This window comes from Dermochelys coriacea, chromosome 23 (assembly GCF_009764565.3).
Source record: "Dermochelys coriacea isolate rDerCor1 chromosome 23, rDerCor1.pri.v4, whole genome shotgun sequence".
NCBI classification, from domain to species: Eukaryota; Metazoa; Chordata; order Testudines; family Dermochelyidae; genus Dermochelys; species Dermochelys coriacea.
The window spans coordinates 16,708,477-16,733,184 of NC_050090.1; the positions used below are offsets into that span (position 1 = coordinate 16,708,477).

General features: G+C 66.0%; 1 protein-coding gene across 1 annotated transcript; it reads left to right on the forward strand.

The window, feature by feature from the left end:
- The first annotated feature begins 70 nt into the window (after positions 1-70).
- Positions 71-24,589, forward strand: L1CAM (L1 cell adhesion molecule). Its single transcript, XM_043501318.1, is given in 35 exon segments — positions 71-248; positions 4,723-4,872; positions 5,796-5,810; positions 6,129-6,234; positions 6,338-6,525; positions 7,693-7,815; positions 7,955-8,125; positions 8,756-8,867; positions 8,988-9,172; positions 9,782-9,913; positions 10,120-10,263; positions 10,662-10,775; positions 10,935-10,957; positions 10,960-11,095; positions 11,284-11,443; positions 12,350-12,474; positions 12,543-12,644; positions 13,364-13,559; positions 13,667-13,732; positions 14,498-14,612; positions 17,066-17,188; positions 17,190-17,289; positions 17,487-17,602; positions 18,030-18,240; positions 18,388-18,451; positions 18,453-18,508; positions 18,660-18,714; positions 18,716-18,828; positions 19,026-19,145; positions 19,452-19,616; positions 20,935-21,066; positions 21,271-21,343; positions 21,684-21,695; positions 23,031-23,121; positions 23,123-24,589. Coding segments are annotated over 35 exon segments (4,095 nt in total). The 5' UTR covers positions 71-85; the 3' UTR covers positions 23,261-24,589.
- Positions 24,590-24,708: the final 119 nt, after the last annotated feature.

Sequence of the window (24,708 nt, forward strand, 5' to 3'; positions counted from 1 at the left end):
AGTAGGCAGGGCATCACCCCTTTTCCAGTCCAGCTTCTCTGCGCCCCCATGGAATTTACCCAGCCGAGTTGGGGGTGGGGTCACAATGAGGGGATCCCCCTCCCAGAACTGGGGGGAGAACCCAGGAGTCCTGGCTCCCAGCCCCGCTCCCCGCCCAGGGAGGGGCCGGGCTCTGGGGGTGGGGTCTGACTCCGGATTATGTCACAGTCTCTGCAGCCGCAGTGGGGAGCGGAGCGGCTCGGGCGCAGGTAGGGGCTGGGGGGGCTTGGTCCGTTCGGCTTCTCCTGCCCCCCGTCCCGGGGCGGGGACCAGCGTCTGCTGCGAGCCGTGAGGGGGCAGCTGGGGGGGCTGCGGTTGGCAGGGTGCAGGGCCGAGGAGGGGCTGGGCTGGGGGGCGCTGGTTTGTCTTTGAAAAGGGGGGTGGGTCTCAGTCGGGGGATGGGGGGATGTCAGGCTGGGGGCTGCTCTGTGGGGGAGCGAGGGGCCCTGGGGGCCGGCTGTGGGGGGAGGGGCTGGGCGTGGCCGGTCCCGGCGGGGGGCTGCGGGAGGGTGTGATGGGGGGTTGTGGGTCTTGCACGTTGGGTGTGGCAGGTGTTGCATGTTGTGATTTGTGATGTACGTTCCGTGTCGATGGGGTGCGCGTTGTGTCTGGCCTGTGGGTTGCGTGTTGTATGTTGTGACGTGCGGGTTGTGTGGTGTTGTGTGTTGCGATGTGTGGGGTGGTGTGGCGGGTTGTGGGTTGTGTTGTGATGTGTGGGTTGTGTGTTGCGATGTGTGGGGTGTTGTGGCAGGGTGTGGGTTGTGTGGGGTTGTGGCTGGTTGTGTGTTGCGATGTATGGGGTGGTGTGGCGGGTTGTGGGTTGTGTTGTGATGTGTGGGTTGTGTGTGGTGTGGCGGGTTGTGTGTTGCGATGTATGGGGTGTTGTGGCAGGTTGTGGGTTGTGACGTGTGGGTTGTGTGGGGTTGTGGCTGCTTGTGTGTTGCGATGTATGGGGTGGTGTGGCAGGTTGTGGGTTGTGTTGTGATGTGTGGGTTGTGTGTGGTGTGGCGGGTTGTGGGTTGTGTGTTGCGATGTGTGGGGTGTTGTGGCGGGTTGCGCGCTGCACTGGGTGGGAGCCAGGGCTGGGTGCGGCCTTTGTGTGGGTCGGGGGGGATCCCGGGGATAGGCTTGGAAACGGGATGGGAGGAATTAAGGGGGGCCAGGCTGGCTGCTCTCCTCCCAGCACCGGTAAATGGGGGGGATGGAATTCGTGTGGGGGAGACTCTAGATGGGGGGTGCGAGCCCCTGCCCCCGCCCCTCACTCCCGACCCACAGCCCCTGCCCCCCACCTCTCTGCTGCCCCCCACCATGTGTCTGGACGGAGACGTGGGGTATTTAGGGGACTAACCAGGAATCGATCATTGTTTGTCCTGTTGATTATCGGGGAAGCAGCGAAAGTGGTTGAATAAATTTCAGGGGAAGAGACTTGCCCCCTACCCCTCCCCGAGACGTGGAGAGAACCCAGGCGTCCTGGCTCCCAGCCCCCTGCTCTGACCCACCAGCCCCCCTCCCCTCCCCTCCCAAAGGCGAGGAGAGAACCCAGGAGTCCTGGCTCCCTGGGCCCCCTGCTTGCAGCCCCTGCTAGCCTAGCCCTGTCTCCCCACTCAGAGGTTCAGTGGGTCTTTTTGTGGGGGTGTCTGAAAGTTAAGGGGGTGAAAAGGTGGGGCCCTTGGAATCCCCCCAGCCCATCCCCCGCCCCAGGAAAGGTGGGGTCGTGGCAGGTGATTGGGGGAGGGGAATTTCCACATGAGCTGCAGGCTTATGTGGGGGGGAAGACCTGGCTCTGGATACATGTGGGCAGGGAGGGGACTGCACAGGGATGTGGCCACCCAAGCCCCCTCCCCTCCCAGGGCTGGTAGAGAACCCAGGAGTCCTGGCAGGGGACAGACAGACAGGAGGAATCCAGGAGTCCGGGGAGAAGGGTCCTGGCTGCGGCCATGGGTGGGGTTTGGTCCTTTCCCTCCAGGGGTTTTGGCTCCATCAGCCCGGTGGGGGGTTTCTGTGGGGAGACAACCCCTCCCCGGAGCCCAGGGGCCAGGACCCAGCATGACCCCTGGCCCCCACTGCGCCTGGACTGGTGGGGCAGGTCACCTGTCAGACTCAATTATTGGGTTGGGGGGGGCTGGGAGTCCGGACTCCTGGGTTCTCTCCCCGCGCCTGGGAGCCAGGAGTTGATGGAGCTGGGATCCCCCCATCCCGGGTGCCCCGTTTCCGGCTCTCCCCCCCCCACCGCATCCGGCCAGGGACACGGAGACAAGAACCCATTTGTGTCGGGTCTGAGAGCCGCCCCACCCCCGCACTTCCGCTGACCCCCAGCCCAGCCCCGAGACCCTACAATGGGGCGCCTGTTGGGGCCGAGCAGGGGGGCAGGGCCGGGCTAGCAGGGGGTGCGGGTTGGGAGTGAGGGGCACCCTCCCCTCCCCCCCATCATTCTCTCGGTCTCATTTTCCCCTGGTTGGGGGGGGGGGAGTCAGAGCCCTTAACTCTTTGCTATCTGGCTCTGGGAGGGGAGCTGGGGCTGGTGGTGAAAGTGGGGGTGGAGTGGGCGGGAGCCCGAACTCCTGGGTTCTCTCCCTCGCCCCGCTGGGGTCAAGGTGACTGTGGACCATTATCCCATTGCCTCTCGGTTGCCATGGAAACCCAGGAGGTGGAGCCGCGGGGTCTGGGGGGAGGGGAAGATGCAACAGACAACGGCCGGCGCTCGCCCAACCCCCCCCCCGGCTGCCCCCGTCCAGCACGGCCCCCCCTGCAGCACCCCACAGCCTGCAACACCCAACACCCCCCCACAACACCCAACACCCCGCCACAACACCCCATAGCCTGCAACCCCCCGCAACCCCCAACACCCCCCACAATACCCACCACACCCCGCAACACCCAACACCCCCCGCAACACCCACCACACCCTGTGACACCCCACAGCCTGCAACACCCAACACCCCGCCACAACACCCCATAGCCTGCAACCCCCTGCAATCCCCAACACCCCCCGCAATACCCACCACACCCTGCGACATCCCCCGCAACACCCCACAAACTGCAACACCCCACAACAACCAACACCCCCCCACAGCCTGCAACACCCACCACACCGCACAACACCCCACAGCCTGCAACACCCACCCACCCCCACAACACCCACCACACCCAGCAACACCCCACAGCCTGCAACACCCACCACAACACCCATCACACTCTGCAACTCCCCACGACATCACACAGCCTGCAACACTGTGCAACACGCTCCAGCCTGCAACAGGCAACACCCAACACATCCCACAACACTCAAGACACCCTGTAACCCCTCGCGGTGCTGCAGCCCACCCCCCCATGGTAATACAACAGGCTGCACACCCCCGGTGCCCCGACAGCCCCCACTGGCTCCGTGGCTCAGTGCCCGGAGTGTGACCCAGCCACTCGTCTCATTAACTCCCCGGCTGCTGGAAGATTTTTTTTTCCAAGAAACCAACAATAGGACTACCAGGGGCTGCAGGTCGGGAGTGAGGGGCACCAGCAGAGCTGGGGGGGCAGGGCTGGGCTAGCGGGGGCTGTGGGGTGGGAGTGAGGGGCACCGGCAGAGCTGGGGGGGCAGGGCTGGGCTGGTATGGGCTGCGGGTTGGGAGTGAGGGGCACCGGCAGGGCTGGGCTGGCAGGGGCTGTGGGGCAGGAGTGAGGGGCACCGGCAGGGCCGGGGGTGGAGCCCCCTCTCCAGTTTTTGCCCCCCCCGGTTACTCTGGTTCCCTCTGCCTCTGGGGTGCGGCAGCTCACAGGGGTGGTGCCCAGCGCTGGTGACCAGGACGGTGCCAACTCCAAGTAGACAATGACGCGAACCCTGCGGCCGACCCCTCTGGGCCCAGATCTGTGGGAACAGCTGCCTCCTCTCACTCCCCTCCCAGAGCTGGGGAGAGAACCCAGGCGTCCGGACTCCCAGCCCCCTCCTCTTCTAACAACCAGCCCCCTCTCCCCACACTCAGCTCCGAATCTCTGACTTGATACCAAATTTACTTCGCTACTGTGGGGACGAATGGGAGCCGGTGCCCCCGAGAGGGGACAGGCCTCTGCCCCATTCCCTGCCCCCCGCACCAGCCAGTCCCCGCCCTGGGGCTGAATGTTTAGTAACAGCAGAGTTTGTACGGCTGGCAGGGGCTGTGGGTCGGGAGTGAGGGGCACCGGCAGGGCTGGGCGGGGCAGAGGCTGTGGGTCGGGAGTGAGGGGCACCGGCAGGGCTGGGCGGGGCAGGGGCTGTGGGTCGGGAGTGAGGGGCACCGGCAGGGCTGGGCGGGGCAGGGGCTGTGGGTCGGGAGTGAGGGGCACCGGCAGGGCTGGGCAGGGCAGGGGCTGTGGGTCAGGAGTGAGGGGCACTGGCAGGGCTGGAGAGGCTGCAGGTCTTTCCCCTCCTCTCTTTCCTCCCCCCTATTAATAATTCATGACCCCTCCCCCGTTGCGGGCGCTTTTCCATCTGTTCCCCCCTCCGTCCGTCGTCCGTCCCTCCCTCCATCCGTCTCCTGTTGGGGGAGGGGAGGGGCTGGGGGGATCCCGCTGGGTTGACAAGATAAGCCCCAGGCCCGGTAATTGTCTGGGGGTTGGGGGGTTCTCTCGATGGAGGAATGTGGGGGGAGGGGCAGTGCTCCACCCCAGAGCTGGTTGCACGGATCTCGCTCACTGGTGCTTCTTCCCCACCAGGTGCACGGAGCGACCCAGGCGCCCCCAGCCAGCGCGGCCGGATTGAGCGGCCCCAGCCGGCGGGGAGGATGGCTCCCACGTGGGGCCGGCTGCTCCGGCTCTGGCCTCTCCTGCTGGGCCTGGCCCAGGCCCTCACCATCCCCAAGGAGTGTGAGTAGCTGGGGGGTTCAAGTCCTTCCCCCCTGTGAGCCAGAAGTGGTGCGGTCTTGGGGTCCATGGATGCTGGATCTCTCCCGTTTCCCTGCCATGGTACAGTCCAAGTGTCAACCCATAGCTACAGCCAGCACCACGGGCAGGGCTCCGGGTGTAGCAATGGGCTGTAGGTACAGCCAGCACCACGGGCAGGGCTCCGGGTGTAGCAATGGGCTGTAGGTACAGCCAGCACCACGGACAGGGCTCCGGGTGTAGCAATGGGCTGTAGGTACAGCCAGCACCACGGACAGGGCTCCGGGTGTAGCAATGGGCTGTATCCACTGGTGCCAAACCCAGTACTTATAAAGGTGGGGGCAGTTGCTGCATTGGGGGAATCCATGACTCTGATCTGGGTGGTGGTTTTGCACATTCGCCCTTGCACACTTTGCACGGCTCTTCAGGCTGTGGTGCACAATCATGCTCCGTGCCTTGTTTGCTGTAACACCCGCTCACGTACAATCCCCCCTCACTCCCCGTGAGCACCGAGTCCCACCTGCCCCCACACATGCTGTCGCACACTCACCCTTCCCCACCCCCTCCACTCACTCTTGTGCATGCAAACCCTCACCAAGCAACCTCCAGCCCTTGTGCCAGCTCCCCGAGCACACTCGTTCACTCCCAGCTTTCTTGCACACCCTCCAGTGCACACTCGGGCTCTCCCAACCTGCCTTGCAACCTTGCACACGCTCCGGCTAGCTTCTCTTGCACACTTCCACTTACCTACTCCCCACCTCACAAGTGTGTGTGCACAACTTGCATGCTCATGCCCACACAGCCCTTGATCGCACTCCCCTGCCCGCTGGCACGAGCTCCCGGATCCCCCACATGGGACGCCAGCTAACGTCTTTCTGTCTCTCTCCCCTGCTACCCGGGTGGCACAGATGAGATGCACAACCGTGAGTTCTGGGGTGATACGGGGTCCGTGGGGCCAGGAGGGTGGAGCCGGCTGCGAGGGTGGTGGTTCTGGGCACACTCGGGCTGCAGCTTTGCACACTCACCCCCTTTTCCCAAGAACCCCCCAGGACCATTTTGGATCCGTCAGAACAGAGATTGGGGGGCTGAGATGGGGGAGCCATGTGAGGGGGGAAGGGGCAATGGGGGAGTCGAGGGGGAAGTTTGGGAGAGTTCAGGGGAGGGGTAATTGCGGGATTCCAGGGGAAACTAGGGGTGGTGGGAGGCAGAGGATCTCAGTCTTTGTAACCACCCCCCCCCAGTGAGGCAGCCCCCAGAGATGACTGAGCAGCTCGTGGAGAAGCTGGTCGTGTTCCCCAGCGACGACATTGTCCTGCGGTGCGAGGCCACCGGGAACCCCCCTGTCACGTGAGTACGGCCCCCCCTCTCCTGTCCCTGGACCCCCCTCCCTGTCCAGCCCCCCGGGGCCCCCCCCCGGTGCCGCCCCGAGCTCCTCCCCCTCCCCCTGCAGGTTCCGCTGGACGAAGGATGGGCACTGGTTCGACCCGCGCCGGGAGGCCGGGGTGACGGTCATCGAGGGCTCAGGGACGCTGTACATCGTCAACAGCAACGCGGGGTGGTACCAGGGCGTGTATCGGTGTTATGCCAGCAATGAGCTGGGCACGGCCATGGGCCCCGAGATCCAAGTCATCGCTGACAGTGAGTGACCCCCACCCCTGCGGCCAGCGCCCCTCGCTCCCGACCCGCAGCCCCCCCACCCCGCCCATCACCCCCCACTCCCAAACCGCAGCCCCCGGCCCCACCCAGCCCCTACCCTGCCCGGCGCCTCTCGCTCCCGCCCCGCAGCCCCCCTGCCTTGCCTGGGACCCCTTGCTCCCGAACCGCAGCCCCCCCCTGCCCCGCCCAGCACCCCTCACTCCCGACCCGCAGCCCCCGGCCCCACCCAGCCCCTGCCCTGCCCGGCGCCTCCTGCTCCTGCCCCGCAGCCCCCCCTGCCTGGCGCCCACCACTCCCGACCCGCAGCCCCCCCGCCTTGCCTGGCACCCCTTGCTCCAGAACCGCAGCCCCCCCGCCCCGCCCAGCACCCCTCGCTCCCGACCCGCAGCCCCCGGCCCCACCCAGCCCCTGCCCTGCCCGGCGCCTCCTGCTCTTGCCCCGCAGCCCCCTCTGCCTGGCGCCCACCACTCCTGACCCGCAGCCCCCCCGCCCCGCCTGGCGCCCCTTGCTCCCAAACCGCAGCCCCCGGCCCCACCCAGCCCCCGCCCCGCCCGGCGCCCATTGCTCCCTAACCGCAGGCCCCCCTGCCCTGCCCAGCACCCCTTGCTCCCAAACCGCAGCCCCCTGCCCCGCCCGGCGCCCCTCACTCCGACCCTCAGCCCCTGGCCCCACCCAGCGCCCCTTGCTCCCAACCCACAGCCGCCCCCCTGCCCCGCCCGGCGCCCCTCGCTCCCGACCCGCAGCCCCTGCAGGTGCCCCTCACTCCTGACTCGCAGCCCCCCTGCCCCGCCCAGTGCCCCTCGCTCCCAACCCGCAGCCCCTGCCAGATCTGGGCTCCCCCTGCCTTTTACCTGAAGGTCTCCCCAGGGCTCAGCCAAATGCTCCTGTTTCCACGACAACCATTTCCATGGCAGCGAGGTGTCGGGGTGATGTAATTGCATCCTCTCCATCAGCACCTCCCCCACCCTTGGCTTCAGCCTGAGGACCCCCCCCCCGAGCCTCCCCAAGGAGCAAAGGCCGGGGAAGTGGAGAATTCACCCAGCCCCCCCCCGAGCCCTGCCGGTGCCCCTCACTCCCGACCCACAGCCCCTGCCAGCCCGCCCCTGCAGTTTGATTCAACACCCCCCACCCTTCTCCTCCCGGTTGCAGGTACCCCCCAGTGGCCCAAGGAGAAGGTGTCGCCGGTGGAAGTGGAGGAAGGGGAATCCGTGGTCCTGCCCTGCAACCCCCCCGCCAGCGCCATGCCCCCCAAAATCTACTGGCTAAACAGCCGTGAGTATCTGCTGCTGGGAGCAGGACACGGGACCTGTCCCCTCTGGGGGCACCGCCTCCCACCCGGCCCCAAGGCGGGGGGCAGGTGGGGGGCAGGAGGCAGGTTGTGCTCCAGGTTTAACCCCTCGCTGCCCTGCAGGGATCGTGCACATCGCGCAGGACGAGCGGGTCACCGTGGGGCAGGACGGGTACTTGTACTTCGCCAACGTGCGGGGCTCGGACAGTCACCCCGACTACATCTGCCACGCACACTACCTGGGCCCCCGCACCATCATCCAGAAGGAGCCACTCGAGCTGCGGGTCCGGCCCAGTGAGTGGGGCTGGAGCGGGAGCTGGGTATCCTGGGCTCTGAGTAATACCCTGACCTGGGGGCGGGACGTGCGGCGTGGGGGGGGTCCAGACCCAAATGGGGACCCTTGTGGGGGGAGGTTTAAAGGCTTTAGGGGGGAGGGCCAGGGATCGATTTTCAGCCCCACTCCTCCCCCCACCTCTCAGCCAGAACACTCACGCACCCCAATTCCTCGGCGTCCATTAGGGCAGACCCAGGGCTGCTCTACACCTTAATGGGGGGTCCCTGTGGCTCCTGCACCCTCTGGAGGGGGGTGGGACAGGATCCTGGGGACCCCACAGATTTTTGGGTATCCTGCCCAAATTGAGCCTGGTATGTTGGGGGCCATTGCCCCCCCCATGATGGACAGAGAGGGTACACGGCTCACCCCTCTCCCCCCCAGCTGCCCCCTACTGGGCTCATGGGGATGTATGGGGGGTCTCCCTGCTCCCTCCCCAACTCCGCCCTCCCCAGCCCCCACCAGCCCGTTGGACCCAGGTATCTGAACAACAGATCCGGGCCCTGTTGCTGGTGGGGGGGAGAGGGACCCCCTCTGTTCTTCTCCCCACACCACTCGGTGCTGACACCCCCCCCCCCACGTCTCCCCTGCAGCCAACTCAGTGAAGTTTCGCCAGCCCCGGCTCATGATGCCACCTGGGGAGACCAGCTCCCACCTCGCCCTGCGGGGGTCCAGCCTGGCCCTGGAGTGCATCGCGGAGGGCTTGTGAGTGGGGCATGGGGGACTGGAGGGCGGCAGGGCGGAGGCACTGGGGGTGGGTGTTACGGGGACTGGGGGGGCCTGTCTGACCCCCCCAGCCCCACGCCAGCCCCCCTCTGCCCCCAGCCCTACGCCCACTGTGGAGTGGGTCCGTCTGAACGGCCGCCTGCCCGCGGAGCGTGTGGCCCTGGAGAACTCCCGGAAAACCCTGCGGATCCGGGACGTGGTGGAGGAGGACGACGGGGAGTATCAGTGTATCGCCCGCAACACCCAGGGCACCACCCGTCACAGCTACACCGTCACCGTGGAAGGTAACGGCAGGGCTGCAAGTTGGGAGCAGGGCTGGGGACTGCGGGTCGGGAGTGAGGGGCACCGGCCGGGCTGGGGGCTGCGGGTCGGGAGTGAGGGGCACCGGCAGGGCTGGGGGGGCTGCGGGTTGGGAGTGAGGGGCACCTGCAGGGCTGGGGGGGCTGCGGGTCGGGAGTGAGGGGCACCAGTCGGGCTGGGGGGGCTGTGGGCTGGGAGTGAGGGGCACTGGTCGGGCTGGGGGGGCTGTGGTCTGGGAGTGAGGGGCACCGGCCGGGCTGGGGGGGCTGTGGGCTGGGAGTGAGGGGCACCGGCCGGGCTGGGGGCTGTGGGCTGCGGGTCGGGAGTGAGGGGCACCGGCCGGGCTGTGGGGGCTGTGGGTTGGGAGTGAGGGGCACCGGCCGGGCTGGGGGGGGCAGGGGGCTGCGGGTTGGGAGTGAGGGGCACCGGCAGGGCGGGGGGCCTAGGTTGGCAGGGGGCTGTGGGTCGGGAGTGAGGGGCACTGGGGGGACTGGGCTGGCAGGGGGCTGCGGGTCGGGAGTGAGGGACACCGGCAGGGCTGGGGGCTGCGGGTCGGGAGTGAGGGGCACCGGCTCACCCCTCTCCCCCCCCAGCTGCCCCCTACTGGGCTCAGAAGCCCCACAGCCGGGTGTACGGCCCCGGGGAGAACGTTCGGCTCGACTGCTCCGTCTACGGGAAACCCAAACCCCTGGTGTCCTGGAGGATCAACGGCGTCCCCTGGGCAGGTGAGAGCTGGGGGGCTGAGCGGGGAGGGATGTGGGGGGTGGGAGGGGATGGGGTGGGGGGCATTGGGTGCAGAGGGTGGAGTTGGGCAGGAGGTGGGGGCGGAGTTGGCTGGGGGGGGTGGTGGGGCTATGCAGGATGTGGGGGCGGGGCAGTGGGTGGGACATGGGGCGTCTCTGCAGCCCCCCCCAGCTGCATCTCCCCCCAGAGCTGCAGCCAGACCCGGCACGGACGCTGCGCTCGGGGGCCCTGATCCTGAGCCAGGTGACGCCCAACGACTCGCTGGTGGCGCAGTGCGAGGCCATGAACCACCATGGCCGCCTGCTGGCCAACGCCTACGTCTACGTCATCCGTGAGTGCCTGGCAACAGCCGCCCCCGGCAACCAACCCTAGCGACCGCCGCCTAGCAACCAGCCCAGCCCCAGCAATTGGGCCCAGGCTACAGCCTCCTGGCAACCATCAATCATCCCCCAGGCAACTGCTGCCCCTGGCAACCACCGCCTGGCAACTGGCAACCAACCCCAGTAACTGGGCCTAGGTTACAAACTCCTCATCCCCCTACCAGTCACACCCTAGCAACCGCCGACCCTGGCAACCAGCCCTTGGCAACCATCCCATCTCTGGCACCCCCTCCCCCAAGGGCAGCTCCCAGGGGCCCATTCTGCCAGGCATCCCCTGTGTCGGTGGGTTTGGGGGTGCAGAGGCGGGGCTGGGTCCAGGGCCCCATCTTACACCCCCCCCACCCCACAGAGCTCCCAGTGAAGATCCTGACCCCGGACGAGCAACGCTACACCGTGGTGGAGAACCAGACGGCGTCTCTGCACTGCCAGACCTTCGGGGCGCCCGTGCCCAGCGTGGACTGGTGAGGGGACCCCCACGTGCACGCGCCCTGCAGTGCCCCCCCACAGACACCACTTCCTTCCCTGCAGACACTGTGCGCCCCCCCATGCTGCAAGCTTCCCCGCAGCAGTGCCCTGGGCAGTGGGTGCCAAGTGCACCCCTAAACCCCTCCCTGCCGGCAGGTCACGAGCAGTTGGAAGCGCTGCAGGACGAACGCGCCTTCGGCACCACACAACGGCACCTTGCGGCTGAGCCAGGACCCAGCGCCAGGACACCGGTGCCTACGTGTGCCTGGCCCAGAACGACCAGAACAATGTCACCTCCGCGCCTGGTCGAGGTCAAAGGTGGGGCCCCGCACCCCCAGCATCCAGGGCCAGGGGGACGGGGGCGGGTAGGCCGGGGAGGAGGGGCCGAGGGATGAGGGGGCGGGGCCTGAGGTGGGAGGGAGGCGTGCCGAGGAGGTGGGGCATGCTGGGTAGTGACACGCCCCGGGTGCTACCCCCCATCACACCATCCCTCTGTCCTGTCCCAGCTGCGACACGGATCGAGCTGGGCCCCCAAAGCGCCGTGGTGAAGAAATCCAGCAACGTGACCTTCCAGTGCCTGGCGCGGTTCGACGAGACGCTGCAGGAACACGGGGTCGAGTGGCGGCGGGACGGGCACCCCATCCAAGAGTCAGACGACAGCGACAAGTGAGGGGGGGAGCAGGGCACTGCTGGGGGAAGGTCGCAGTACTGGGGGAGACCCTGGCTGAGGGCACTGCTGGGGGAAGCTTGCGGCGCCGGGACAGACCCCGGCCAGGGGCACTGCTGGGGGAAGCTGGCGGCACCAGGACAGACCCCGGCTAGGGCACTGCTGGGGGAAGCTGGCGGCACTAGGACAGACCCCGGCTAGGGGCACTGCTGGGGGAAGCTCACGGCGCCGGGACAGACCCCAGCCAGGGGCACTGCTGGGGAAAGCTCGCGGCGCCAGGACAGACCCTGGCCAGGGGCACTGCTGGGGGAAGCTCGTGGCGCCGGGACAGACCTGGCTGGGGCACTGCTGGGGGAAGCTGGCGGCACCAGGACAGACCCCAGCCAGGGGCACTGCTGGGGGAAGCTCATGGCGCCGGGACAGACCCTGGCGAGGGGCACTGCTGGGGAAAGCTCGCGGCGCCGGGACAGACCCTGGCCAGGGGCACTGCTGGGGGAAGCTCGCGGTGCCAGGACAGACCCGGCTGGGGCACTGCTGGGGGAAGCTGGCAGCACCAGGACAGACCCTGGCTAGGGGCACTGCTGGGGGAAGCTCACAGCGCCGGGACAGACCCCAGCTAGGGGCATTGCTGGGGGAAGCTTGTGGCACCAGGACAGACCCCAGCCAGGGGCACTGCTGGGGGAAGCTCGTGGCGCCAGGACAGACCCGGCTGGGGCACTGCTGGAGGAAGCTGGCGGCACCAGGACAGACCCCAGCCAGGGGCACTGCTGGGGGAAGCTCGTGGCGCCAGGACAGGCCCGGCTGGGGCACTGCTGGGGGAAGCTCACGGCGCCGGGACAGACCCCAGCCAGGGGCACTGTTGGGGGAAGCTCGCGGCGCCAGGCTCACCCGCCCCCTCCCGTCAGGTACACCATCGAGCCCGGCTGGCTGCGGATTTCCAGCGTGGACTACCCAGACCAGGGCGTGTACAGCTGCCGAGCCCACACGGTGCTGGACGCGGTGGAGGAAAGCGCCGAGCTGCGGGTGGTGGGTACGTCCCCTGGTGGGGGGGGTGCAGGGGGGCTGCCTGGGCCGGTTCTGACCCGTCTCTGCCCCCAGGCCGCCCCGGGCCGGTGTCGGAGCTGCAGGTGTCGGAGCAGCAGGAGCACCGGGTGAAGCTGAGCTGGACCCCAGGGGACGATCACAACAGCCCCGTTGAGAGTAAGAAGGGGGGGCCCAGCCCCCTGGATCCCAGGGCATCTGCCCCTCCCCCCAACCTCCAGCCAGCCCCGTCAGCTTTGCTGCAACTCAGGGTACCCCGTCCCTGACGCCGGGCAGCCTGGGGGAGACAGCGGGGGGCAGGCAGGTCGGCAGGGGAATTGGGGGCCGGGGCCATTCTAGGGGTATTTTGGGGGGCAGGTGGTTTTGGGGGGTGTTGGAGGTGGTTCTAGGGGGTGGTTCCAGGGGGGCATTGGGGGACCAGGTGATTCTGGAGGGGCTTGGAAGGCAAGCAGTTTGGGGGAGTGTTGTGGGCCATTTCGGGGGCCAGGATGTTCTGGGGGGGCTCGGGGGGCAGGCAGTTTTGGAGGGGTGTTTGGGGGCTGTTCTGGGGGGCTCAGGGGCAGGCAGTTTTGGAGGGGTGTTTGGGGGCTGTTGTGGGGCGGCTCGGGGAGCAGGCGGTTTTGGGGGTGTTGGAGGCTGTTGTGGGGTGGCTCGGGGAGCAGGCAGTTTTGGAGGGGTGTTTGGGGGGCTGTTGTGGGGTGGCTCGGGGAGCAGGTGGTTTTGGGGGTGTTGGGGCTGTTTTGGGGTGGCTCGGGGGGCAGGCGGTTTTGGGGGTGTTGGGGGCTGTTCTGGGGTGCAGGCAGCTGGGGAGGTGTTGGAGGCAGTTTTGGGGGCTGTTCCAGGGGGCACCAGGCGTCTCTCACCCCGTCTCCCCCCAGAGTTCGTGGTGGAGGCAGAGGACGGGCTCCGGGACCCCGGCACCTGGCGGGACGTCAGCACCGTCCCGGCCACCAGCCCTGGGCCCGGCTGCACCTGGCCCCCTACGGCGAGTTTCGGTTTCCGTCCGCGCGGCCAATCGGTACGGACGGGGGCGAGCCCAGCGCCACCTACACCCCTGTTCACACAGCCAGGCGGGTACGGCCCGGGGGGGTGTCGGGGAGAGGTGTCGGGGGCGCGGGGAGGGGAGGGGAGGGGGGATCCCTCACTACCTTCTCTCCACTCACTTGTCACTTTCCCTCCAGCCCTGAGCGCTACCCGAAGGGGTGGGGCGAAGGAACGAGACCAGCAACATGCTCATCACCTGGAAGGTAACATGTCGGGGGGCTCAGCCCTCACAGCCCCCGATTCCCCCCATGTCTGCCCAGCCTTGCAAATGCTGCTTCCTTCAGGAGATCAAGGGATCCGTGTCCCACATGGCAGGGCGCCCATGGGGGGCTACCGGCTGTTGTCTCCTGTGTGGGGGTGTTGCTGTGTAGCCAACACCGTGGGGGGGGCATGTGTTATCCTGTGTTGTGAGGTCGGTACAGGGAGGGGGGAGGCGTGTGTTGCGGGGCAGAGACACTGATGGTTGCGGGGTGTTGGTGGTTCGCGGGGTAGCCAGCTTCAAGGGGTAGTTTAGGGTGCGGTGTTACAGGGTAGCTGGGGTGTTGTGCCCAGGGTCTTCGAGTGTCACGGTGACAGGGTTGTTGTGGGGTAATTAGTTTACATCCTACGTGCATCATGTCAGGTCCTTGCGTCGTGCCTCCCGCCTCTGTCCATTGTCGTCTGGTAAACAGGGTCACCTGGGCCCCCTCTCCCCCCTTCTGGCCCCTCTGGCTGGACCCAGCTGGTCCGGTCACTGGGGTCCCCGCAGCCCATTGTCCCCCAACTGGCCAGACCCGGCTGGGGCTCCTGGTCCCCAGGTCCCCAGTCGCTGGGGTCTCCACTCTCCAGGCCATTGGCTGGGGTCCACGTTCCCTCGCTGGCCCTGTGTCCCCACAAACCCCCTCGTTAAACCAGTAACACCCAGGGAAACTGAGTCCCACCCCCTCAGCATGCAAACCACTGACTAAACCAAGAGACCCCCCCCACAGCATCCCGCACCCTGGCCACAGCCTGTTTGGCTCGCGCTCCCCGTCAGCCTCTGCCTGGCCCTACGGCTTTGCCGGGCCCCTGACCATGGCTATGGCGTGTCACCCTCCGGGGAGGGTCTGTGCAAGGAGAGATCCGGCCCGACCCCCGGCGTCAGCCAAGACACGGATTTACAGGCCCCTCGCATGGCCCTCAGGGGTCTGCTCTCTCCAGGGCCCCCCCCCAGGACTGCACCCCTGGCTCTGCCATGGGCCCCTCCTCTGGGCTCCGGGGCTCCCCATCCCTAGAGGGAGCAAATCCCCCCCCCCAGTCTCCAGGAGGGGCAGGACTCAGCCAGCGTCATGCGGGGGGTAACTGGACGTCTGGCCCCAGCCCCAGCCCCCCCTTCCAGCTGACCCCCCATATCCCCTCCCCCAGCCATCCTCTGTCCCCATCCCCAGGTAAACAGGCCAGCTGGGCCCCTCCCCCCGGCTGGAACCGGCTGCTCCCGAGCTGGGGGCGCCTCCTGGGTACCAGTCCCTGGGTCCCCCGTCTCCAGCCCACCCCACCCCACTGCTTCCTACTCCCTCCCCTGCCCCAAGCGACGCCGGGAGCCGGCGGGGCAGGGCCGGGTCACTCGCTGCAGCTGCGTTGTGCCTCACACCGGGGGGCACAGGATTGTCGCGCCGTGTGTGTGGTACAGGACACTCGCATTGCTCGTCACCCAGGGTTGGGTGTGCTGCCGTGGGGAGTGTGGGAAACGACGTAGTTGTGTTGTCACTCACATGGGGTGTGTTTTACGGAGCAGTAATGCTGTAGCTGACACTATTTTACAGGATAGTTTGTCAGTGGGTGTGTTTTAGAGGATAGTTGCGTTGTAGTTCACACCGTCTGTGCACCTATTATGGGGTAGTTGTGCTGTAGTTGATGCTTTGTGTAGGTGTGTCATGGGGTCCCCGGGCGATGCTCTGACCTGCTCCCTTCAAAACTGGGCAGGACTCTGGGGGACCCTCCTCTCTGGGAGCAGCCTGTCTGCAGGGCAAACCGCTCACCCGGCTTCCACCTTCCTGGGTCCGACCTCGGAGCATCCAGCCTCCCCTGCCCCTCCGTGCGCTTCCCACCGCCAGTCCGCCCAGGTGGGGTCCTGGGGGACCAGAGGGTCCTGCACCCCAACTTTGCAGTCAGACGGGACTCTCAGCCAGCAGGGGAAACAGAAGGTTTATTAGACGACAGGAACATGGTCTAAACCAGAGCTTGTAGGTGCAGAGAACAGGACCCCTCAGTCAGGTACATGTTGGGGGCCAGTGAGCCCAGCCATTTCCCCAGCCCCCCCTCCTCTGGGCTTTGTCCCTGTCCCGGGCCAGGAGGTCACCTGATCCCTTTGTTCTCCAACCCTTTAGCTCTCACCTTGCAGGGGGGAAGGGCCCAGGCCATCAGGTGCCAGGAAACAGGGTGTCGGCCATTCTCTGTGTCCAGACCCCTGCACACACCTGCCCTCTAGGGCTCTACAATGACCATACACCCCCCTCCCACCACCTGGATACTTGAAAACTGCATAGGGGAAACTGAGGCACCCCCACACTATTCAGAGGAAACATTAAGAACAGTCCCGCTTCATCACAAGGTGTATGCTACAGTTCTTGATGTGTGTGTGTGTGTGTGTGTGTGTGTGTGTGTGTGTGTGTTACAAGGTAGTCATCCTGTAGTTCAGACTGTGCGTCTGTCTATTATAGGCTAGTTGTGTTGTAGATCATGGTGGGTAGGTGTTGTAGTTCTGGGTGGCTGATTGGTTGGGTATTACAGGGTAGTTGCATTGTAGTTCATGGTGGGTGGGTGGGTGTTACGGGGTGTTATGGGGTTCCCAGGCCATGCTCTGGGCCTGCTCCCTACCAAGCCCGGCAGGACTCTGGAGACCCTCCTCTCTCGGAGCCGACTGTCCCCAGGGCAAGACGATGCCCCAGCTTCCACCCTCCTGGGTCCGACCCCGGAGCCTCCAGTCTCCCCTGCCCCACTGTGCGCTTCCCGCAGCGAGTTCCCCCGGGCGGGGTCCTGAGGGGGCCAGAGGGCCCTGCCCCCCAACTCTGCAGGCAGACATGAAAACAGAAGGTTTATTATAACCTCCTGCCCCTCCTCCGGCCTTTGTCCCTTTCCCGGGCCAGGAGCCACCTGATCTCTTTGCTCCCCAGCCCCTTCAGTCGGCACTTTGCAGGGGACGGGGTGTCGACCATTCTCTGTGCAGACACCATCACACTGCCCCCAGGGCTCTGCGACAACCCCCCCGATCCCCCCCACCTGGATACTTGAGAAATGCCTAGGGAAACTGAGGCACCCACGCAGTATTCAGAGAAAACACTTAGATCTGTCCCACGTTGTCACATGGAGTTGTTGCGTTGTAGTTCGTGCCCCGTGTGTGTGTGCACGTTATGGGGTGGTTGCACGCTCTGTATCTGTGTGTGACGGGGTAGTTACACCGATTTGCTCCCGTTGTGTGCTGGGGGGGGGGTCTGGGATGCATTGTATCCAGGATGGAGAATGGGTGGGCCCTGAGGCTTTGCCCCCCATACACTGATGCCCCCCCTTTCCTCCCCCAGCCCCTGAACAAGTCGGACTGGAACGCCCCCGAGCTGAGCTACCGGGTGCAGTGGAGGCGGCTGGGCCTAGAGGAGCGCTGGAGTGAGGAGACAGTCAGCGCCCCCCCCCTTGCTGGTAACGGAGACCCCCACCTTTGTGCCCTACGAAATCAAGGTGCAGGCCGTGAACCCCACTGGCAAGGGGCCCGAGCCCCCCACCGTGGTGGGGTACTCCGGAGAGGACGGTGAGTGGGGGAGCAAGGGTGAAGGAGCAAAGGGGAGAAAGAAAGGGGGACATAACCCCCGGGGTGGGGTTGAGGAATGGGGGGAGAGGAAAGGGGAGAACTGTGACCCCCAGCTTGGTGGGGGCCATGGTGGGAAGGGACTAGGGGGGAAGCTCTGAGCCCCCCCCACATTACACAGGCGTTTGTTCCTCCCCTAGTGCCCCTGGTGAACCCCGAGAACGTGGGGGTGGAACTATTCAACAGCACCAGTGTCCTCGTCAGCTGGAGCCTGCCCAACAGAGACAAGCTGCGGGGTCACCTCCGGGGGTTCAGGGTAATTGGGAGGAGGGCCTGCGGGTCAGGAGTGGGAGGCATGGGGCGCTCGGGGGCCTGCAGGTCGGGAGTGGGGGGCACGGGGCACTTGTGGGGGTGGCAGGTTGGGAGTGGGGGGGTGCAGTGCTCTAAGGGGGGCTGTGGGTTGGGAGTGGGGTGTTTGGGGGCACTCAGGGGTTGCGGGGCACTCGGGGTGGCAGATTGGGAGTATAAGGTGCAGGGTGCTTGGGGGCTGGCAGGTTGGGAGTGGGGAGTGCAGGGTTCTTGAGGGTCATGGGGCGCTCGGGGGAGCGGCAGGTCGAGAGCAGGGCACTCGGGGGGCTGCAGCTTGGGAGTGGGGGTTGTTGGGTGCTCTGGGGGGCTGCGGGTCGGGAGCAGGGGCTGCTCGGGGGGCACGGGGGCCCTGCTGTCTCACCCTGTCCCCCCAGGTGTTTTACTGGCGGCTGGGCAGTGTGGGGGAGCGGAACCGGCGCCAGGCCCGGGCCCAGCTGCTGGTGCTGACGCTGGAGGGGGAGGTGTTGCAGGCCAGGCTGGGGGGGCTGCGCCCCTGGAGCTTGTACCGCCTCTACGTTGTCGTGTTTAACGGGCACAGCGATGGGCCCCACAGTGAGGACGTTGACTTCAGCACCCCCGAGGGAGGTGAGACCCCCCTGGACCCTCAAACCCCCCTGTGACCCCCCCAGCTCCTCCAACCCCCGCGAGGCCCCCACCCCCCTGAACATCTCCCACCCCCCAGGAGGGTAAGACCCCCCGAATGCCCCAGCTCTCCCCAATCTCTGCCCGCAGTGCCCAGCCCCCCCGGCTCGCTGCTCCTGGAGCGGGTGTCGGACACGGCGCTGGCTCTGGAGTGGACGCCCCCCGGTTCCCAATGGGGCGCTGACCGAGTACCTGCTGCAGTACCGGCAGGGTGAGTCGGGCACTGGGGGGGGGGGGGGGGGTGTGGGGGCTGGCCAGTGGGCATGTGCAGGGCAGGGGGGAGCGGGAGGGGGCAGGGGGGCTGAGCGGGAGGGGGGAAGATGGGCCAGCTGGGTGCTAACCCCCGCTTGCCCCCCCCCCAGTGAACGGGTCGGAGCTGGGCCCCCTGCACGAAATGTCCATCCCGTCTCCCAGCGGAACGTGAGCTGGCCCGGCTGGACCCGGGGCAGGTACGGTTCCACCTGCGGGCGCTGACCCGGGCCGGCCAGGGCGAGCCGCTGGTGCAGGAGGGTGGCACCGTGCCAGAGCCAGGTAAGGGGGGGCCCCAGGCAACTCCTGCGGATCCCCTAACCCCTCCCGTGACCTCCCGGGATCCTGGGTGGGGGCCAGACCCACGCCTGCCCCCCTCGGGCATGTTGTGGGGGCCCCACAGTGGCAGGGAATTCCCCAGTCTCTGGATCTGATATTAAAGGGTTAATTTCCCCCCCTTTGTCTGCACCACCCCCCAGTGCTCCCCACTTTGGACAACATCAGCATCTCGGGGTGGGGCCTGATTTCACCGTCATCACCTGGGTCCGAGCGGCACCAGGCCAACGTGGAGTTCGAGATTCAGTTCATGAGCAAGACCAGTAAGAGCCGGGGCTGGGGGGGGGCCCTAATCCGGTCCGGGGGGGGCTGGCGGGGGAGAGGCTGGAGGTCTGTCCCTCTCGAGGGCACCAGCCCTGAGCCAGCTCTGGGTGGGCTTGGCTGGCTGGGGTGGTGGAAAGGGGCCATGGGTCTGAGTGGGGACTTGCTGGCTCTGTGGGGCAGGGAATGGGGGTTCAGGGGGCCTGTCCCCTGTAGGGGGCACCAGCCACGATCCGGCCTGGGGGGGTGGCCAGTGGGGGGCGGGTAGGGACATGTGGGCAGTAACCCCCCCTCCCGCTGCCCCCCAGCGGCCGAGCCCTGGCGAACTTCCGGCCAGGCGAACTCCACCCACGGCTCCTACCGGCTCCTCAACCTGCGACCCGGCACCTCCTACCGCGTCCAGTTCGTGGGGCGCGACCCCTCAGGGGGCAACGTCTCCTTCTGGGAGAGCGAGGTGGAGACCGACGGCAAGCGTGAGTGAGGCCCCAATCGCTGCCCCTGCCCACGGCTCCCCGGGGGGCCAGGGTCCCCATACCTGTCCCATGGCTCCCTGGGGGGGCCAGGGTCTCCCATACCCATCCTCCCCATGGCTCCCCGGGAGGCCAGGGTCCCCTATACCCATCCCCTGTCCCACGGCTCCCCGGGGGGGCCAGGGTCCCCCATACCTGTCCCCCCCCCATGGCTCCCTGGGGGGTCCTGTTGTACTTAAAGTACCGCACGGGAGCCGTTCTGGGGGATAAGGCGCCGCGCCGCGTTTATTGGTAATACCTGAATCAACCAACACTGTATCGTATGCATATGATGGACATTACACTCCCCTCACACTCCTGCACACTCCCCCCTCACACCCGCACACACACGGAAACACACAGACCCGCACGCTCCTCCACCTGCACACTCCTCCCCCCGCACACACCCACACACTCCGTCTTGTCGTTGTTACCAACTAGTTGCCCTCATTACCGCCCTGGCCAGGTGAGTTAGATGGGGGAGGGCTGGAGCCGGGCGGCTGCCGATCAGGATCGATGCTCCGCTGTTGACAGGATGAGACCCGGGGTCCCCTGCAAGACACCCCACGTTTCTCGCCACTTCCCTCTCATGCGAATCTGTCCCAGAGTCAAAGTCTGGGTCCCTTGGCCCCCTGTGGCGCCTCCTTCTGGGGGTCATCCCAATGCTGCAAAGAGGGTGTCCCCAGAGAAGGGGCTGGCTCCTCACCCCCCTGGCTGCCAGTGTGTCTGGAGGTGCTGCCTTCCCCACCCCGCTCATCCCCAGGGCAAGGGATTGAGGGGGGCTTGGTCTGCTCCTACCGACAAGACATTTTTCGTCCACCGTCCCTGCCCTCCGGGGCTGTGACTTTGCACCAGGGTGCCATGTAAAGCTCCCCCCTCAAGAGCCGTGACACACACGTGTGCGAGAACAGGGGCTGTATGTGGAGCGACGTCACACCGGGGGCTCTGAAGAGGCATAAGACAACAGTCAGGCGACAGTCGTGCAGAGATTCATCCACAGCCCAGGGTCCCCCGTGCCCGGCCACGTGTCCCGGAGCCCCAGGAGCGGGGCTACCCCCCTCAGCCTGGCCCCAGCCCCACGCCGTCTTCCCCCCCACCCCCAGGTGCTGGGAGGGCCGGGGCAGCTGGGAGCCATTCACCCTGCCCGGCCTGAGAGCGGACAGACCCCACCCCGCTGGGGAACAATGCAGCAGGTGGGGGAAACTGAGGCACGCCCAGGCTTCGTGCCCCGTGTCCGGGCGAGGGGTCCCTGGATAACACCCCCGTCGCTCTGCCCCCCCAGTGCTGACGACCGACCAGCGCAGCTTTGCCACCGAGGGCTGGTTCATCGGCTTCATCTGTGCTGTGGTCCTGCTGCTGCTGGTCCTGCTGACCCTCTGCTTCCTCAAGCGCAGCAAGGGAGGGAAGTACTCGGGTGAGACCCCGCCCCCCGGAGCCCCGCCCCCAGCTCCCGGAGCCCCAGCCCCTTCACCCTGCTGGGGACACCCCTCACCCCACCCTCCAGGGAGTGACCCCAGCCGCCCCTGCACTCCAGGGTCCCCAAGCAGCCCTGCCCCCCCAAACCCGGGGGTCCCTTGGCTCCTGCCCCCTGGCTAACTCTCTCCCTTCCCTGCCCCAGTGAAGGACAAGGAGGACACGCAGGTCGACTCTGAAGCTCGACCCATGAAGGACGAGACATTCGGGGAGTACAGGTGGGTGGGGGGCAGGGCTGGGGGAGGGGAAGGGACTGGGTAGGGCAGGGGGCTGTGGGGGTGGGGAGGGACATGGACCCCGGAAGCCCTCCCCATTGGGGGAACACGGGGGGGAGGGGGTAAGAATGACCTTCTCTGTTGTGGGACCCCTCCTTCAATTCCCAGGGGGGACCCAGAATGCACTGAGGCAGTTGCCCCATGGGGGGCTTGGGGTTGGATTTAGTGGCTTCTGTTTAACCTGCCCCCCCCGCTACCCGTCCCCTGCTGCCTGGTCTTGGGGGGTCTCTGACTGTCTCTCTCCCCACCCCCCAAAAAACTGCTGCTGGCTTTGTTACCACAGATCCCTGGAGAGGTAAGAGGAGCTGGCGGGGAGGGATCCCAGACACCTGGGTTCTCTCCCCGGCTCTGGGAGGGCAGTGGGGTCCAGCGGTCAGAGCAGGGGGAGCTGAGATCCCTGACTCCTGGGTTCTCTCCCCAGCTCTGGGAGGGCAGTGGGGTCCAGTGGTCAGAGTAGATGGAGCTGGGATCCCGGACGCCTGGGTTCTCTCCCCGGCTCTGGGAGGGCAGTGGGGTCTAGTGATCAGAGCAGGGGGAGCTGGGATCCTGGGTTCCATCCTCCATTGCCAGGTGCGCCGTTCACTTGTTTTTTGGCTGGGGGGACAGCTAAGGTTTGGGAGTGGCACTTAAGGACCCCCCTACATGCTTGTGGAGGTTGTGGCAGCTCCCGGGGGGCACAGGTGTGTCAGAGCAAGTGTGCAGGGCCCTGGGGCGACTGTACATGGTGAGGGGGACAAGGGTGTGCTGGGGCGATGGTAGCCAGGGTTGGTTGTGAACTGGTGATGGTGCACAGGGCAGTGGTAGCTGGGGGTGGTTGTGCACTGGCCATGGTTCACGGAGGTGATGCGTGGGGGGCAGGCGGCTTGCACTGTGGGCAGATTGTTCTCTTGCACTCACACCTCAGTCTGGTGTGCACTTTGCTCCCTTTCACACCCACTCACCCCCATATGCTCACACTCAGCAACCCCCCGACATGCATGTAAACAACCCCTCCTTGTGCACAAGGCCCAGCTGCCACTTGCACGGTTCCTGGGCCACAGCCCTCACATGCCTCTGCTCCCACCCAGGCCTATGTGCACACTTCTCTGTGCACCAACACATTGACGTGAGGTGTCATGCCCTCCATGCCACCTCACACCCGTGTGCCTCTCTGCCCCCCTCTGTGTCAGGTTGTTGCATGCTCTTCCTGCACAGGCTTGTGCACCTGCACACCCATGTCCTCTTGGCCTGGTGCACACTCACCCCCCTTTGTGCCATGCACCCCCACTGCTGGACATGCTCCTTGCACACCCACTTTTGCACACCTCCTTTGCCCTCTTTGTACCTGTCCACACTCGCTTTCTCTTGCACCTTGCTGCATACACCTTGCACACTCAGTTCCATGCATTTTTGACCCGCTTATCTTGCTCACTCACCCAGTCACTTCCCCGGCACTGTGTGCACACTACTTGTACACTCACCACATCCCTTCCCTCTGCACCTTGCAAATCACTCCTTGCACATGTGAGCACCCACTTTCACATGGCTTGCACACCTGCACCATCACATTCTCCCCCCACCTTGCACACTTCCCACCCTGTGCCTCGTGCACTGGCGCACACCCCCCTCACCCCGCTCTCTGCGCCGGCAGCGAGAAGGAGGAGAAGCCGTTCGGCAGCAGCCAGCCCTCGCTCGACGGGGCCGTCCCGGCGCTGGGCAGTGACGACAGCCTGGCCGACTACGGGGGGCAGCGACGACGTGCAGTTCAACGAGGACGGATCCTTCATCGGCCAGTACAGCAGCCACACGGGCAAGGAGGCGGCCAGCAATGACAGCTCGGGGGCCACCAGCCCCACCAATGCCACGGCCGCCCTGGAGTAGGGGCGACCCAGAGCCCCCCTTGGGGAATAGGGGAGCCCCTTCCTGCCCCGTGGGGATTGGGGGGCTGTACCCCCACCTCCTCCCCCATCCCCAAATCACGGAGGGGGAATTCCTGTTAGCTTCCCCCCTCCTGCCCCCAGTACATTAGGGGGGTAATTTAAGGGGATCCTGCCTTAGCTCCCCCAAATGTCAATACCCCCCCAAACAGGGAAGCTGGAATTTTCTCTCCACTCCCCTCCCCGAAGCATCATTTATCTTCTGCATGTGACGGGCCAAAACATTTGGGGGAGGTGAGGGATTAATGGGGTGAGGGGCTGGAAGGGGGCAGGGCTGGGGGGCTCTGTACCCAGGATTAATATTTGCCAAAAAATAGACCCTCCCCCCGCATCTCTCCATGTTTTAATCATTCTGGGCTCAGCCTCTGCCCTGCCCCTGGGAGTGAGACCAAGAAGTCAAGGCGGGGGCAGGAAGCCCGGACTCCTGGGTTCCATCCCTAGCCCTTTCCCCATGTTTAGGCCAGTTGGCTTCCTTTAAGCTGGGGGCGTAGGGGGGACTGACCATTTCCCCCTAATTCTGCTCAGTTCCCTCCCCCACTTCCTTTGCATATAATGGGGGGGGGCTGTTCATACCTCACCAGGGTCCTGGGATTCCCCTGCCCCTCCCTTGCCAATGCTGAGAGCTCCCCACAGGAGGGTTCCCCGCCCCCCCCACAAATTCACCTCTGCCACCCACTCCCTGGACTCTCTGCGGGGGGCCGGCATCACCATTTCACCCCCTCGAAAGGGAACTGCCCCGCCCCGCTTTTCTCACACAGCTGCCTTTGCAACCACCTTTCTCAAGCCAAGTGGCCTCTTGTTCTCTCTGTGCCCCCCCCCGGATCTCCCCTCCCCATCCTCCATCAGGGTCTCAGCTTTGCTGTGTGTCCCCCTGACCCCCCCTTTTTTTTGCATAAAACAGATTTTAAAAAACATTTTAAAATGCCCCCCCCGGCTGGGTGGCGACCTGGCCGGGAGCTGCCCTGTGTAGATAGGTGCCCCCCCTGTTCGCTGGGTCGTCGTGTAGCCGTGGTCTGGGGCCTGCTGTGTGCTGTGGGGTAGTCGTGGCTTCGCGTTCCATATTCAACAAGAAAAGGGGAAAAAAACTTTATAAAAAAGTCCCCTCCCAAAATCCCATCCCTGGGGCCCGCTAAGGCCATGCGGCCCCCCACCCCCACCCCGTGTCCTCCCCCTCGTCGGCTGTCACTAGCGTCTTGATTGATGGCTTTTTTATATCTATACTGTACAGACCGAACCGAGTTCGAAACCTGGTGGAATAAAACCTGAAACCTGGCGGCTCCGTGTGGTGCTGGTGGGGGAGATTTCCGGGGGAGGGGGCGACTATGGGCGCGTGCCCCCTGCTCTGAAAAGAAACCCAAGAGGTGTTAGATGTACCAAGGGTGCATTTCCACC